The 18667-nt window shown below is 44.0% G+C and overlaps 1 protein-coding gene across 6 annotated transcripts in view; it reads right to left on the reverse strand.

The window, feature by feature from the left end:
- The window catches only part of LOC311225527 (E3 ubiquitin-protein ligase Midline-1), a 214324-nt gene that overhangs the window by 21178 nt on the left and 174479 nt on the right, over window positions 1-18667 (reverse strand). For all 6 annotated transcript variants that reach the window (XM_084310855.1, XM_084310856.1, XM_084310858.1 and 3 more), the window contains 2 exons: window positions 7029-7177; window positions 2750-2877 (listed from right to left, as the gene is read on the reverse strand). In XM_084310855.1, the coding sequence (XP_084166981.1) occupies window positions 2750-2877; window positions 7029-7177 (277 nt within the window). The remainder of the gene's footprint in view (window positions 1-2749; window positions 2878-7028; window positions 7178-18667) is intronic.

The raw sequence follows: 18667 nt of genomic DNA on the forward strand, positions 1-18667 counted from the left end.
TGGTATATACGTCCAAATCATGTTGTTTATCGAGTTATTGCCAATCGATCACCGTGTAGCGTGACGAGCCAGAGTCCCATGAACCATAGCGAGCGCCCGGAAGTACTACGGTCGTCATGACAACCTCTATTCAAGATCCTGTGTGGCGATTGCGCCGATCGGCCACCAGATGGCGCTCCTGAACCGCCAGAGAGCTCAGTGGGTCCTGCTGGTGGATCTCAGGCCAGCGGAGGGGGAATATGAATCCGATCGCAGATTTTTGAAATATTGATATAAGGACGCTGTACAGCGTCCCCCGGCAACTTTAGCATGGCCAGCAAAGACGTGAAAAGACGTGTCCCGGCAGTCAAAGTGTTAACAACCAACTACCAGATTCACTCGTGTATAAACAAAGCCCATACAGTTATGAAATGCGCTGAACTAGAAAGCGTAACGTTATTAAGTTTCGCGTTCCATTGATTAACGCCATTACCTGCTGTGCTGTAGGAAGCAGAGGTACAGTAAGTTACAGTAGGTGTAGGTTACATGTTTAATCAAAGCCCATACAATTTTTTAGATGAATGATTGTGGATATAATATAGAAAACACATCATTATGATATTGTCAGATGGCGCAAAATACAATGGTGAGTGAGAAATATATCTCCAGTGATAAAACCCAGTGCTCTATGTCTCTATGATACACAGCGTGGATGGGCTTTCAGAGGGAGAGGCATGACTTCGCGACAGCCATATTAGACACTCACTGTACATCAGTGTGGAACTGTAACGTTATATGTTATTTCGCCCGTGGAGGCTGCTGAGCCTGAAGCGCCAGCGGGGCGACGCGGTGGTGTATCCCCGGCTTCCGTGCGCCGCCCACGGCTTGACTCGGTTCAGCTCCAGCAGCAGCAGCGGCCGTTCCTCCGTTGTAGAAGCCCTTCAAGCGCTCTCATATTTTGCGAATGCATAAACTATATCTTAAATTATGGCTATGTGTCTAATATGGCTGTCGCTTATCAATGACTTCGCGACAGCCATATTAGACACATCGCCATAATTTAAGATATAGTTTATGCATTCGCAAATATGAGAGCTCTGTCATTGAAGTGGGTGGTGGCAGCATTACTAACAGTAGCGATTTTTATTGTTTTGTCATGACCAAACATAATCCCAACATAGATAGGAGGTGTACTGTATGTCAAATGTCGGTCATGTGGTGGAAGAGTTTAGTACAGTCACACAACAGAACACCGCTGAAGTACAGTCACACAACAGAACACCGCTGGTTCGACCAGCGATTCTGCCACGTCTCTCTTGCCGCAAGGGCGTGTGCTAGTGGATTGATTGATTGGCCGTGTGGCCAATCAGAGAAACGCTGAACGAAAAGCTGAACACAAGTTGGTTGCCTTTAATATTCACGCGTCCTGGACACAATGGAAGTATGGATATATTCGTAACGAATAATAAAAAAAACAAGTCGTGTGTTATACGAATTAGATCATGCCTAGGGGGGTCTAACGACCCTCGGCTGCGCCTCGGGCCTAACAACCACCCCTAGGCATGATCTAATTCGTATAACACACTTCTGTGCGTGATGTAATGCTTAACACTTTGATAGCCACTCGCGGCTAAACTCGTGTTTGATCTGAAATCATATTGCTTCACGCGAGCCTACCCTAGCCTACCCAAGGGCCGCCGGCGATCAGATGTGAAAAAAGCGCCCCCTATCGTCTCCCAGATGGTAAATCACCCTTTTGGAATGGACTCAATGAAAATGGATGGGAAAAAATTTATATTCCAGTCCACATTTCACTTCTCACCCATGCAGCCGGAGTACCAGAGTTCATTCAGGGGGCTCTGAGCCCCGCGGATCATGAGTTCTACTGTATACACGTTAGATCTATACACTTATCGATTTTTTCGAATGGTGATCAGGAATTGGAATATACCAGTTGGATACCATCTGATGTCAGGTAAGGAATCTATGTTATCAGTGTTAGGATAATCAGACTCGTTTTCATGAAGATATAAGCGTTTCCACTATATGTGCTCCAGCTGTTTCACTGTAAAATCCATGAGGAAATGAAAGCAGCTATTATCAGCGCGCGCCTCGAACGTGCGTGCGTGCACGTATACTATTGATCATCTAGCGTTTATTTGAAAACGATTCATAAATAGGCTGACAAATATCAAATATCATGTTTTTCACCTCAAAACGGGTGCTTTTCAAAATGCTCTCAAACGGAAATGAAGCGATAAAAAAACGATCTGCCTTGACAACACTGACTGGAAAATGATTCTTTGATAAGCGACGGGCAGATTAGACACATAATTTAAAACATAGATTAGGCAATATTAACGTTAACATTGGCGCCGATGGTGGCATTCAAGCACTAAGTCATGCGCCCCCTGGTGGCACTGAAAGTGTTAAGTAGAATTCTAAGATAGAAAAATTTATATTTGAAAGTGTTTAATTTTTTTTTAATCACGGTCAGCAGAAGGATGTGACATCACAAGGGGCGGGGCGCTGCTCAGCTGGTGAACCGCGGCGGTCGGCATTATCTGTTTGTTGGTTTGATCGTATCTGATCGTACCTGTTTGTTGTTCTTTGTACTCAGTGTCTTTGTGTATTGTACGTGTGCTTTGTGTTGTAAATTGTACACTGACCTCACATGAAAGTATTCAAACGCATTGTATCTTATCAAATCGTGAAAAGGATACCAATAATTGTAAAGTAATCGTACTAAAAGCAAGAAGACTCCACTCACCCGTGAGGTAATCCAAGCTCTCCAGCATCTTCTTCTCTCTGGTGAAGTCCAAAGCGAAAGTATCAAAGGTGTCGTTCAGGTTGATCTCTGGAATCAGGATCTGGGAGGAGGTTGTCGCCATGGACACTCTGCAACACAAGGTCATTATCAGACCATTTCAAAATTCATATGGCACTGCTTTTGTGTGAAAACCTCGTAATTCCAATTTAGCATTCACCCCGCCCCCCTTTATTTCATTATCTGATTACATTATTGTTAAAGGTATAATCTGTAATGGCGTCAAACAGCGACCTCTAAACTGAAGAACTTGTTTACTTTTTTGTTTTGGTCTGACATATGTGTTGGAGTTAACTCATTATACTGTGAATTTCGCTGGACCTAAGCACCGAAGCCGTCCCCTATACCCACTGAGATCCAAATCAAACAGCAGACAAAAACAAAAAATATTTTTAATTATAGAAAATTACAATATATTATATGAATAATTACAGAATAATATAAAAATGCATGACTGTCAATCTCAAAATAAGACACAATATCCAATATTTTTGTCCAAGAGCAGTGGATACAATATCACAATGATATATTGATATACTATACTTTTATTTCTTATTTCTTTTTGATCCACTTTTCTTTTTCTTTTTTATTTTTTTTTTATCTTTCTCCCATCCCAATTCCACTGTGCCAATTCACCCCTCCCCTGTCTTGAACGTTGCTCGCATATGCCCCCCACTGGCCGGTTGTAGGGAGGATAGAAGCCTTGCATCGCGTGTCCGCTCCGGTACACGAGGAGGCAGCCTGTCACATCTTTTCCCCTGCCAGCGCGGACTCTCATTGGCGAGGTGTAACGTGTGGGAGGCTCACACTACCCCCGGCATTTCGTGTCTCTGCTGTGCAGGCGTCCCCAACCGACCTGTAGGAGTCGTTGTCCACAACGTCCAGATTATCACCCATCGTCTTACACCCGCTAACTCTGCCAATTGAGTTAGTATGATGGCCGGCCCAAGCCGGAGGCAACGCCGACAGCCGGAGTCGAACCCGGTGTCCAGGGAGCGAAATTTACTTTTTGACTCACCGGCCAGTGGCGGGTAGATGGGAAGAGTCTACCCGCCAAGCATATTTCTTACCTGCCAAAAATTTTTTGATTAAAAAAAATTATATATATATTTTATATAATTTTTTTTTTAAATAAAATATATATTATATAATCATACTTGTAGTTGTATTATCTGCGAGACATCGCCACCACGCAATAAGTCAAAATGCTTGCTATCTGCAAACAGCTCCACTGTCTGTGTGTATACTTGAGTAGCCTCCAGCTCCAGCAAGGATTCTCCGGCCCTGCAGCTAGACCCTATATTCAGCTAGACCCTACATTCAGCATGCAAGGATTCTCCGGCGATGCAGCTGGACCCTATTTTTAACGTTACGGTTATTTTGTCAAATCACATTCAACATGCCCTCAGCTAGAATACGCATTCAATCAATGTTATAAGACATTGATATCAGGAGCTATCTGTAGCTACTGCTACTGTAGCCCGGTAGATAACGTTAAGACAATTTAGTTTACTGGGACAGGTCGATCTAACGTGAGCTAGCTAACGCGAGCTAGCTAACGAGGGAACGGAGGTATTATGCAGCTCATGGAGGTCCGATCTAGACTAGAGCAGACTGCTACCATTCTGAGAGCTTAACGTTAGCACTAGAGCTGCGGGCGAGCTGCTACCATTCTGAGAGCTTAACGTTAGCACTAGAGCTGCGGGCGAGCTGCTACCATTCTGAGAGCTTAACGTTAGCAGTGGCACTAGAGCTGCGGGCCGCTCTGTGTTGATACGAGCAGAAGCCAATAGTATCCCGCTGCAGGGCTGGCCCGGCTGGGCGGATATGACTCGTTGCCACGTTTTTTTTCAAAATAAGAATATCATACGAACCGAATGCTGCTAACTGCCGGAGCCATCGATATTATGACTCTAGCTGCGCTTGGGCCGGAAATGAGACCCGCACAGATTTTCAAAATAAGAGTATCGTTATGAACTACACGTCCACACGCCACACGGCGGGCAGGGCTCTCAGTGGCAAGAGCCAAAGGTAAAAACTGAGCGCCCCTGGCGGGCGGCGGGCTTTAATTTCGCCCCCTGCCGGTGTCTCTTGCGTTGGTGACGAGCGCAATGTCCGCTGCGCCACCCAGCCGCCTCTATACTTACTATTATGTACTTTACTACTATCTGACTACTGTACCTGCAATGCTAATGTAGCAGCCTGAATATTCTACTAAGTATTCAGAAGTGCTAACTAACTGTTACTTTCCCTGTGTGTGTATAACGTGTGATAAACAGTGTTCCCTTTGGATAGCTCGCCCAGTCTAACGACGAGGTGAGGTGCTACTCTTCTCCGGCTTCAGTATGGATCACTAACAATAACATTGGAGCCCTTTTTCCCTTTCTGGAGTGGTCCTAGAGTGGGATCAGTGGAGGTTGCCAGCAGGGGGTGGAGTGGCAGTGGTGGCAGGTGGAGCGGAGGAGAGAGGAAAGCAACGAGGAAGAGGGAGTTACCTGGGGGCGAGAGTACCAGGAAGCTCTCTTCGGCAGTGGACTTGACCATGAACAGTCGCAGTCACAGCGGGCGTGTGCTCAAACGAGCCCAGTTGTTGGAGAGCCCCGTCGGAACGAGCGACGGGTGATAAGAAGAGAGCCCCGTTGGAACGAGCAACGGGTGATGAGAAGTACTTGCTAGTTGACGGGTTATCCTAGAAGTACCAGCGATAGTGTGTGAGTAAGCGATACAGAACCAAAGGACTAACGTCTAGAGTTAACGGGACTAACGTCTATCGTTAGCGGGTTATAGTAGTAAGTGTGCGGTGTATTAGCATGCTGCTAACGGCTCCGTCTGACTTCAGTAGACTACCGGGCGCGCGGCGCTGAAGACCGGTGGTATAGCCAGCCACGTTGCGTTAGTAGTACAACCGATATAGCAGGAGGGTGCATCCAGACCCGAAGCTTAGCTGTGTTTAGGGTAGCAACAGTATTAGCTCGCGCGACAGCAGCAAGCAAGCAACAGCCAGCAGTGGACGTCTCCCAGACGGTACAGAGGACGCCTCTTCCCACCAGCAGAGGTCGCCATCACAGCACGCTCCTCCAGCTAACCACTGCCTATGCTGTTCGCCCAGCCCGCTGGCTGTGCTCGCGGGATCGCCGACGCCATCTTGTCACCTGGACGAGTGGTGATAAGAGTGGGTCCGCCATCTTGGCTAAGTACTACCGGTACCTCGTGTATCAACAGCAACGTCCATTCAAGTGAACGCTAACAACCAGTGTCTAAGGGGTACCCCAAACAATTTAAGCCGGCTTAGGTTAGGTTTTATTTTGGTAACGTGGGCCCACATTTACTTGGTTTTATTTTTTGTTATTTTGTTATTTGGTTATTTGAATTCCCAATGTTTCTCTACTTTATGCCTGGGTTCCCCTAGTACAAGCGGGGTGTTATTAATGTATTGAGCACGCGGTGCCTATGGTGGGAATAGCTTCCCCTACATTAACAGTGAGAGCACCCGGTGCCATGTATGCATAAATGGAAAGTGTTAACTGTAACTGATAACCTGCCCAGGCTTCTATAAAGTAGACCTTATTGGGAGCATTGTCTGCGTGTCTGTTTCTTCCATTTGCTATTCTAACCCCTGGGTAAATATTGTGACTGCATAATCATTTAACCCTTACACCCCATTCACAGAATAGCATTTGAAGGGTCTATACAGGTGGTCAAGGAAGGGTACTGCTTAAAGGGAAGCCCAATAATACTATTGAACTGACAGTCACTGGGTGTGGGAGGGCTGTTGGAGGTACTGGGGGAAGTGAAAGTGTGTGGGGAGCTACTGCTGACCGTCTTGGAAGGCGAGGGAGACCAGAGTACCAGTCCCCAGGTTAGTAAATCCTGGGCCCCATCCACTCCAGCTGCAAGCCCTCCAGAACGACGTTCCGGGCCAAAGACGGGGGTACATATAGGTCCAATTCTATAGTATCCTACTACCCAGTGTCTGTGTACTACTACTCCCACAAGCAGGGATAATCCACCCTTCTACACTAATATATCTATACTACTATGCACTCAGAGTGTAACCGAGTTCAACACTGTTTGACGAACATCACTTGCCCTTAGCTGCCAGAGGTGTAGCCCTCCTGCTGACTTGTTGTTCACAATTTGTAAGTCGCTTTGGATAAAGCATCAGCTAAACGTAAATGTAAATATAGTATATATCAGTTTTCAGTGGCACCTGTTCTCTCACCTCTCAGAGATGCTCTTGGCCGTCTGGAGGAAGCGGGTGTGGTCGGTCTCCTTCAGCGTGTGGTCAGCCTGAGTGATGAGGGAGGATGACCTCTCGATGCACTGCTTACAGCTGGCTATCTGCTGGGCCAGCTTCCTCAACCTCGCCGCCTGCAAGGAAATGAGTTGTTAAAAAACCTTCGCTTGGTACAGTAGACAAACCAACTTACTAGTGCTAGCCTTCACCTAACCTCGTTTCCCAGTTTTATCTCCTCCTCCGGAGATGTACTTCCCCTGGAAGCTGCCTCCGAACGGACCAAACCTTTCCCGAATCCTGTCGGCAAACAAGCTAGAACGTCCCGGTCATGTAGTAAATTCTTCAGGCTAAGCCGTTGCAGTGGCTTAAATGAGGAAATATTGTGCACTTCACACGTTTCTATAATTGTTTTGTCGAAACCGGAAAGCCTGTAGCGCCTGTACTTCCGTTTGACACACTTTAGGAGGCATATCTTGTCCAGCCTAGCCGTCACCTAACCTTTCATACATTTGCAAGTGTTCTCTCTCTCTCTCTCTCTCTCTCTCTCTCTCTCTCTCTCTCTCTCTCTCTCTCTCTCTCTCTCTCTCTCTCTCTCTCTCTCTCTCTCTCTCTCTCTCTCTCTCTCTCTCTCTCTCTCTCTCTCTCTCTCTCTCTCTCTCTCTCTCTCTCTCTCTCTCTCTCTCTCTCTCTCTCTCTCTCTCTCTCTCTCTCTCTCTCTCTCTCTCTCTCTCTCTCTCTCCATAACTGCAATAACTCATGCAGTTCTTATACAGCTAAAACTTGGTGGACAGGATAACAGTCAAGGACCTGCACTGTTGATTCTTTTGATTGAGGTCAATGTTTTACTAGGACCTGAGTGAGTCTCCTGAAGAGAACCCGGGTCTCCATAACATCACCATGGTCCCCAGACCCTCCTAGTATGCCCACAGCAGCACATGCATTCCTCTCGAACCCGACAAGAGGCACGGGGCGAGGAAGGAAGCTCACCTCCGCAGAGGGGCGATAGCAGGAAGCAGGGCTGGTCCTACCCCGACACTCTACATGCCATGCCCGCCTCTGATCATGTCTAATGAGAGGAAAAGGAAGGGAAACTACTCAAGAGGCAAAGTGTGTTTGTTTCCAGTCCAAAGGTCCTCCGTTACTGTCAGCACGCATATGGATACTGACCACGGGACCAAACGAGACAATTAGCTCTGCAGTCTGGCGAGTCTTTCAAAACAACAAGCTGACAACCCTGGTTATTGTGAGACAGCGATACCAAAGCGAATGGAATCATGCATCTAAACAAATCTGCTCTGAGTCACTTGTACTGTATGTTTGTTCCCCCATATGCAGTAATGTAGTCGGAGAATGCAATGTATGTGATGTCAAGCATCTTTAATGCTAAGTAATGTCATGTAATGTCAGAAGGATTGCACTGAAAAGGCAGTGTTAAACTTTAAAGGGAAAATCCACCCTAAAACATAATTCAGATTAGGGGTGGACGGTATAAACGGTATACGGTATAAACGGTATTAATTTGCTCTACGGTATGGATTTTGACTATACCGTTTAACCGGTAGAGCAGCTCTAAAATAGCAATGACGTCATGTAACCACAGCGCGACTATTTCAATCGCATTTGCCCCTAAAAATAGATAGAATTAGTCATAGATAATAGATATGTGCAAACTGGAAAAAGTTATTTAGGAGGCTTCGCGCAGTGGGCGTGTCAACACGCAATTGTCATTTCATAATAAACACATATCACCGCGGCGCACAGCAAGTTTCAATTTCAGTTCCTGGCATTTTTAACCAGTGGAGAAAGGTAAGATATTTCCCTATCGTTTTTCTTATATGAATTATTCTACGTTAATAAAACATACCTGGTGATCAACTACAGTTTGCTGTAAACATTAGATATGTGTGTAGTGTTATGATAACGACGGCAGCAGCGGGAGCCGGGAGGACGGCTGCAGCAGTGGATTTGCGAATAGCATGCAGCTGCAGAGCCGCAGAGCCAGTGGCTCTTTCAGGTCTGGTCACAGGCCCGTCAAACAGCGCCCCCCCCACCCTTGCGCGTCTCTAAGCATTTTGTGTGTCAATTTGTTGACACATGTGTCAATTTGTTGAAACATGTGTCAATTTGTTGACACAATTGTCAATTCTTAAAGCTGAGGATGAGTGGCACCTTTGTCTCAATTCTTATTCAATTCAATTCGCTCTGCAGCTACATATGCTTCTAGCAAAATCCAGCCCCGCTGTTTGCAATGGGAGCAGGAGTCTCGACTCGGGACTTATTTTATTTGGAATATAATGACTTTATACGCAAAAGTAGCCTAGTTTTAAGTTAAAATATTATAAATCTACATGCCTTGAGGATGTCATTCTTTATATAGCCTGCCTATCAGGCAAAAAAAATTATTCTAACAGAAACACTGATACCGTGATATATACCGTTACCGTCTATGCTTCAAATTATACCGTGATATACATTTTAGACCATACCGTCCACCCCTAATTCAGATGTTATTTCTATAATATTGTATGCATATGAACAAGTCTCCCCTCGTACACTGAACACCAGAAAGAAAGGGCAAACCCACCCTCTCCTAATAGACAGTCTCCTCCCCACCGTATGTATTATATTTTCTCCCCACCGTATGTATATTTTTTCGAATGTACAGTCTCCTCCCCATCATATGTATATATTCTCTGTTAGGATCTATGGGTAACAGTACTGTATATTTGCATATCGTATATGTCACAAATGTAACAGTACTATACTCCTTTATACAACGGCATGCAAATTTCTCGATTCTGATTGGCCATTTACACGTCTTTATTGGCAACAATCCACGGTCCTGGGCTCAGGACCCGCCCACAACCGAATCACATATCACTCCCCGGCTCACTCCGGGAGAAAACAAGATCGCGGACAACAAATGGTTATGTTGAAAGCACCATAACGACTAAATATGAAGCGATTCTGTCAAGGGGAATGTGTTAGTCCTTTAAACAATGTTGGATGATGTAATTGATGGGTCTTGAGTCAATCTAGAACAAAAGAAAAATCGCGGATTGATTGATTGATTAATTGATTGATTTAAATTTCTTCCTTCCTACTTTCTACTGACTGCAGCGTTCTCTCTCACACTGTCCGACGCTGGCGTACCCACAAACACACACACACACACACACACACATACACACACACACGCACGCACACACACACACACACACTGTGACACACACACACACACACACACACGCACACACACACACACACACACACACACACTCCTGTCTGCAACAGCGGGGGAGTCAGACTGAGAGAGAAGCAGCGCTGTATTAAGTGAGCATGGTCTATTGAATTGATTGATTGCTAATTTTATTACTGTACCCCTGGTTTCCAACTGGTTAAGTTTAGGCTAAAAGAAATAAATAAAAAAATAGGGCGAAGAAAACGTTTTTTTCCTATAGGGCAAAGAAAACGTTTTAATTTGTTTTACCTACTTTATATAGAAGCATCTAAGAATGAAGTTCTATGGAAAGTAGGTCTGCATTCCCTTAACAATTGTGTGTATTGAGCCGTACTGTATTGTACCCATTCTGCATCTGGTAATAAAATTTTCAATCAATCATTCCAATAATACACAGTTGGATGTGTTAGTTGGTTGGATGCACTTCAAGCTGCTTCCACATGAGGCAACTTCTCTCAATCATTCCAATAATACACAGTTGGATGTGTTAGTTTGGTTGGATGCACTTCAAGCTGCTTCCACATGGAGGCAACTTGTCTTTTTTGTAGTTGTGGGAACTACTTTTTCTGGCGGATGGTTTTTTCAATAAATCTTCGATTAATGTGTGTTTATTGTATAGAAATAAGGTTGGATGAATCTGGCAGTTGTATAAAAGCTTTACACCACTTGTAGTCGTGATTTGTGACCAATAAACCATGCCTAGGGGGGTCTAACGACCCTCGGCTGCGCCTCGGGCCTAACGACCACCCCTAGGCATGGTTTATTGGTCACAAACCACTCCTGCGCGTGATGTAATGCTTAAGTATGTCATGTATGTCCCTATGCCATAAATGTCATGATGTCATGTATGTTGTGTATGTCATAAATGTCACTATGAATAAAAAATGGGGGACCCTGATGTAAACAAGACAAACGTATTTCTCGTCTGCATCCCCTTAACACTTTGAGTGCCACGCCTCCGGTGCCCCAGAACCCCGTTGCGTGCCACCACCCACTTCAATGACAGAGCTCTCATATTTGCGAACGCATTAACTATATCTTAAATTATGGCTATGTGTCTAATATAGCCGTCGCTTATCAATGACTTGTTTGCAGTCAACATTGTCGAAACGGATTGTTTTTTTAATCGGTTCATTTCCGTTTTATACCATTTTGAAAAACGCTAGTTTTTTGAAAGTTTCCGAAAGAAATTAAGATTCTGTGATAAACGCCCTTTACTGGAATACACTGGAATACACAAAACACGTTGTAACTTTTCGGCCTATTTATTAATAGTTTTCAAATAAACGCTAGATTATCGATAGTATATGTGTACTTATGCACGCTATAGAAGCGGGCTGAAAAATCGATTATCTTATTTCCTGATCGCACACACACACAGACACACACATACACACATATGGCACACGCTGATATATAGGTGAAAATAGCTCTGATTATCCCAAGACTGGTAAAATAGATTCCTTACCTCAGATCAGATGTTCTCCAAAAAGATTATTCCAATTCCTGATCGCCATTCCAAATATCGATCGCGTTTATTGATCCAACGCTGGGTACTGGAAACACACATTCTCAGCTGTTCTGGTGGTGGGCAATGACTTCGATCGTCTCCGGTTACTTGTCTGACAAGTAAAATGTGGAAGCAGGACTTTTTTTCTCCATGCGTTTCATTCAATCCAATCCAAAGGGGTGCAGTACCATCCGGAGATACGATAGGGGGCGGTATTTTCCCTGTTCGAGTTCAGACAGATCCCCACTGGTAACGTGAGGCTAGATTGATGAAAAATGAATGGAATAATAATAATAAAAAAAAAAAAAACGATTAAAAATGAGATCTCTCGTCGGCTGGCACTCAACGGTTGGCATGAACTAACGAGATTTCCCGTCGTTGGCACTGAAAGTGTTAACAATTGTGTGTATTGAGCCGTACTGTATTGTACCCATTCTGCAATCTGTTAAATAAAGTTTTCATTCATTCATTCATTCATTCATTCATTCATTCATTCATTCATTCATTCATTCATTCATTCATTCATTCATGATGCCATCAAAAGACACATCCTGGTGCTTCTCCATAGACAGTGACTAGTGGGACAACTCTTAAGACACTATAACAGTAACCATGGTGATTTTACTGAGATATGGGTACATTTTCTGATTCACAGCTGTGAGCTCTATATTTGAATAAAAGACATTGTTATGTAATAGCTCAAAAAACAAGCTTCCCACCAGAGCCAGGACAGCAGCCCGCCCAAACGAAATACACATTTTCAATCAATCTCTTAATTCAATTTTATTATAACTTTTATTAGTATTTATATCTTTACTACTACAGTACTATACTACTATGTCTATACTACTACCTACTACGCTACTATGTCTATACTACTATCTACTATGTACTATGCTACTATGCCTATACTACTACCCACTATGCTATTATATCTATATGCACTCAAAGTGAAGCAGTCAGATTTGGCACTGCTAGACTAACAATACAACACCACTTACCCTTAGCTACCAGATGTGTACCCCTCCTGCCGACTTTTACACAATTTGTAATGTGGATAAAGGTGTCAATGTAAATGTAAATAAATGTAAATGGAATGGGTCAAATGCAGAGACTACTTTCCCGACAGGGATTAATAAAGTATATAACTTAATTCAAATGACCAAATGACACAACATGATTGATATAATCCCTTGCTCTCCATATGTGTATGATTTTTTTTTTTTTAAATCAAGTATCTTTGCACATACAGTAATCTACACTTTTAGCCTGACATCAGTGAAATATCCAATGGCATTCTTTGCATTCTCACAGTACAGTACATGCAGACCGCATTTCACTGTATGCCCTGATATGTATGTGACAAATAAACCTCTTGAATCTTGAATCTTGGAGTTAGTCTGAGTCAAGTGTGCCCTGAGGCTAGACAGCCTGACCCATGTGCCCTCATCACTACTCATCAAAGGCCACTAATGCAATGAAATTATTCCTGGGCTACTTGGGCACAAAGATTTCTTTCAGACACACACGCGATCAAATAAATGCCGTCCTCCACACGTTTCATCTTTTGTTTAATTTTGTGACACAGACACGTTTATTATTATTTTTTTCTTTTTTATTATCTTTTTCCCCCTCCTTTTTCCGATTTTTCTCCCATCCCACTGTTAGTCGTTATGCCAATTCCCAACCCCCTTCCTGGTTGTTGCGCCCAGCCTGGCAGCGCAGATTCTCACCGGGAGAGTGTAATGTGTGGAAGGTCACACTACCTTTCTCCAGATCCTACCCTCGCTGTGCAGGCGCCCCGACCGAACTGTAGGGGTCGCTGTCCACAACGCCCAGGACCCACCCATGGCTTCCCTCCCCCTAACTCAGCCAAACAAGTTAGTATAGCGATCAGCCCAAGCCAAGGCAATGCTGACTCTCCGGAAGTCGAGACCGCAGCCTCTTGCATTGGTGACAAGCACAATCTCCGCTACGCCACCTGACCGCACGTTTATTTTTTTTAACAGCGTACCAGTCTCATTAGAATCCAGTAGACAACACATTCAAATCACTTGGGAAGATGGGAGTTGTTACAAATAATGGTAACTCAATTTACGAACTTTGGCATTCTCGAACGGCTTCGTTTTGTAAATTCATTTGTAGGATTTACAAACTCGAAAAGGCAGTCGTAAGTCGGACAGGCGGTGTGCGCCCGTGTTGTTAATGGCTTAATTTGGGAGAAGTCCTTGGGGATTGTGTTCACTTCGATTCTACAGACATACGTGGAATTAAATAATTATAATACAAATAAATATGACTACAGTATGACTCAATGTATTGGTGTGCATCCAAGTTTTTAACAGCTTAATTTGGGAGAAGTCCTTGGGGATTGTGGTCACTTAAATGATACAGACATCCGCGGAATTAAATAATTATAATGATAATAAATACGACAATATTTGTATCATTAACAATTAGGTTTTAGATAATTGTGCTCGCAAGGGTTCCCCCCCCCCCGATAAGAGAAACCCAATGGAAAAACATGCACAACAGATCGCTGATGCTGTCACGTCCCTGACGAAGACGGGCAGGAGCACTTGGATTGGTACCTCGCCGACGCCCTGTCTGCTCCCGGCTGCCCTTGGGGGGAAGGACGACGGGATGGGTTAAGCGCAGAGCTTAAGCGCCCTGAGAAAGACAATGCATGTGTGTATGTGTGTATTCCTGTGTGTGTGTGCCGCCCATTGCATGTCCCATGTTGTTGCATGCTGAATAAAGACGTGTCTCTAAAGACGGATTAAAGCAAAAACAATTCTCCTGACTGAACTTTTTTTCAGGCCAAATCATATTCTTATTTTAACCTCCACTGTATTTTTTTTTTAATAGCGTTAGCGTTTTAATTAAGGGAGCCTACTTGTAGAGCCTACTGTCCTGACTGTGACTATAGACCCTACTGTTGTGGTTGTTGTGCCAGGCAGGGAGGCTGTGTGCTGGAGAGCGTGAATGCTTGTGGCTAGCTTCTGATTGATGGCGAGCTAGCACCCCTTTCCCATTACTTTGAACCATGAACTAAACGGCTTGTTATCATACAAACAAGGGACTAAACACGTTTCGCAATTATGCCAAAACAACAATGGACAGTCTCCTCCCCACCGTTTGTATATATTTTTTTCCACCCACCCACCCCCTCCTAATGTACAGTCTCCTCCTCATCATATGTATATATTTACTGTTAGGATCTCTGGGTAACAGTACTGTAGATTAATTTGCATATCGTATATGTGACAAATGTAACAGTACTATATACTTGTAAGTCATGTATGTCCCTATGTCATAAATGTCATGATGTCATGTATGTTGTGTATGTCATAAATGTCACTATGAATTGAAAATGGGGGACCCTGATGATGTAAACAAGACAAACATCTTTCTCTGGTCTGTATCCCCTTAACAATTGTGTGTATTGCTACTGGATTTACCAGATCCAGAGTGAATGAATGAATGAACATTTTTATTTAATACACGAGACCCTCTTCTTGGGACCAAGTAAGGTTTCGTCGATAATCCAATGTACAGTTACCCCCCCCCCCCCACCCAACCACCTCCAATGTACAGTCCCCCCACCCCACCTACCCAACCTCCTCCAATGTACAGTTTCTTCGTCAAATGTATATACTCTCTTTTTTAGACTATTTTTGTATCACAAACAATACTGTATTTGTAAATCTGGTATGTCATAAATGTATATATGTAGCTGTAGTATTGTCTATCTGTATGTCATGTGTGTCATATATGTTAATATATATAATAATAATTATTATTATTACATGTTGCTGTATAATGACAATACATTTTATTCTAATCTAATCAAATTTTGATGAGTCGCAAATTACTTTCGCCTACCTGTTGAATATTTCCCCCATAAGGGTCAGCATGGAGCACACACAATGGATAGCCTCTCCTTATAAGGATCTGGCGGCAAATTAAGGTGTACGAGAACGCGCTTCCAGTTTAAGAATGAGTGACGTTTTTCATTCATGGGAACCCAGCTGCGATGATTTTTCGCTTCACACGTTCAGGAATCCGGAGGAAGATTTTCGTAAATTTGTTAGTACACACTTTTTACAAAGATAGTTACAAAGATATTTATATACATGTTCGAGAATGTGGTCCAATGTGTTTTATTCCTCGCTAAATTAGGCCTGTTGGCATATGATCTGATTCCTCTTCCTTAAAGGAACATGAGCAGGTCAATAAAGGCGTCAGTGATACTGAGAACGAAGGCGGACTCGCCCTGAAATAGAAACAGTCGAATACGCTGCCACTCCGACTAAACGGTAAATGGACCACATTTATATAGCACATAGCACTACAACATATGCCTCACATTCACCCATTCACTCACACATTCACACACCGATGGCGGAGGTAACCTCTTTGCAAATGGGTCACCAGGCACCTCCAGCAGTGATTCCTGTCTACTGCAGTCAGACTGAGGGGCCTTTCTCACTCACGTTTTGGGATCGAATCACTGCTCCCGGGAACGGGGGGGGGAGTGTTCTCACTCACCCCTTTTGGGATGCGAAACGGCGCTGATTCGTTTTACCCCCCCGCTGAACGGGACCAGTTGGATTAGGTGGTCTCGGAATCGGGCCGTGCGGGTGCAGGGGGCGTGACACACACAACGTCGTTACTGTCATGCTTGCTTGAATTTTTGGGCAGATAACACCACACAGCAACAACTGGAGAATACCCACAAAAACTATATTTATGGGCAATTTGAGAGTTCAGACCTCAACCAAAAACAAGTGGATGAAAACATGAAGCCGATACAAAAACAAGGTGGTAGCGCGGTACTGATTAGCCTAGATGCAGAAAAAGCATTCGACAGTGTGAGCTGGACATTTTTATATAAAACATTGATGAGGTTCGGACTGAACGGGAGGGCGATGAAGATGATCAAGGCGCTATATCAAGAACCGACAGCGAGGGTTAAGGTGAATGGCAGCCTGACGGATAGAATCAGATTAGAGAGGGCTACCAGACAGGGATGTTGTCTCTCACCAACGCTCTTCGCCGTTTTCATAGAACCACTGGCGCAACTGATCAGACAGACCGAGGACATCAAGGGAGTAAGGATAAAGGGAACGGAATATAAACTAGGCCTATTTGCGGACGACGTGATAGTATACATGAGACAACCAGACAAGAGCTTCCCGGCACTGATGGATCTACTGAAGGAATATGGCCACTACTCAGGATACAAACTAAACGTGACAAAGACACAGACCTTAGCATGGAACTATACCCCAACGACGGAAATTAGGGAACAGTACGGGATAAGATGGGACATGGACAAGATTAAATACTTAGGGGTGAACATCACGAGAGGGGTGGGGAAACTGTTTGAGGCGAACTATACACAGATAAATCAGAACATCAAGAGAGACTTAGAGAGATGGACAGTAATGCCCTTGGACTTCAATTCAAGAATAGAGGTCATTAAAATGAACATACTATCAAGGTTACTGTACCTGTTCCAGTCACTACCGATACAAATACCACAGAATCAATTCAGGGAGTGGGACAGACTGATTCATATGGGCGGGGAGAAGACCACGGGTCAGATATAAAACACTACAACTACCAAAGGAAGAGGGAGGGATGGCAGTACCCAGCCTACAATATTATTATTATGCAGCGCAACTGAGAGCAGTGACGTGCTGGTGTAACGACAAATAAGAGGCAAGATGGAAAGACATTGAAAAAGAAGGGGATGGATACAAGGTACAAGCTCTGGTGGGAGATAGGGAACTGTTCAAAGAAAAAGAGGGACTGTTAGATCCTATCACCAAATGCACCTTGACCAATGGAACAGAGTAGTAAAAACACACAAATTAGAGAAGCAGTCAGGGGTTCTGAGATGGATAGCACATGACAAGAGATTCAAACCAGGGAGGCTAGACCATGGATTCAGAAGGTGGGAGAGGGGGGGGGGGGCAACAGCGATATGCAAAATGATAGAGAAGGGGGAAATGCAAGCACTACAAAAATTAAAGGAGAAATTTGGACTAGAAAACAAGGACCACTTCAGATATCTACAGATTAGAGATTACTATAATAAAGAAATAAGAGGGGACAAGGAAGAAGAACAGAATGGAATAATTAGGATGATAGTAAGGGCATACGAAGGAGGGAAAGGAAGGGTAATATCAGCACTGTACCGGGCTATAATGACCAGCAAGGGACACACGACCGATTATATAAGGGAGAAATGGGAGAGAGAACTAGAGATAGGAATAACAGGGAAGGAATGGGGGAACATATGCAAGGTGCAACATTCAACAACAGGATCGAGGACATGGAAAGAGTTTGGATGGAAAAACATAATCAGATTCTTTATAACCCCAGAGCTGAAGGGAAAATATGCACCAACACAAAGAGCATGCTGGAGGATGTGTGGGAAGGAGGGGGCAAATCACACGCACATATTCTGGGGATGTCAGAAACTGAAGGGATATTGGGAGGAGATAGGGGAGGCAATGATCAGAATATTAGGATACGGGTTACCACAAACAGGACTGGTGCTTTACTTAGGAGACCTGACACACGAGGGAATACAAGGGGGGGACAAATATTTAATAAAGATAATGTTGATAGCGGCCAGAAAAGCAATACCAAGACTGTGGTACAAAGAAGACCCACGGACATTAGCACAAAGGGTAGGAATAGTGGAGGAGATACAGGATATGGAGAGGATAACACACATGCTGAGGTTACAGGAAGAGAAATTTGGAGAAAGATGGGGAAAGTGGGAGGATTACAAGGGGAACGAAAACGACATCACAGAGGAAGAACCAAATGCATCACAAGAGGGCGAAGGGTAAAGGA

The sequence above is a fragment of the Notolepis coatsorum genome, assembly GCF_963971535.1.
Source record: "Notolepis coatsorum genome assembly, chromosome: 3".
NCBI classification, from domain to species: domain Eukaryota; kingdom Metazoa; phylum Chordata; class Actinopteri; order Aulopiformes; family Paralepididae; genus Notolepis; species Notolepis coatsorum.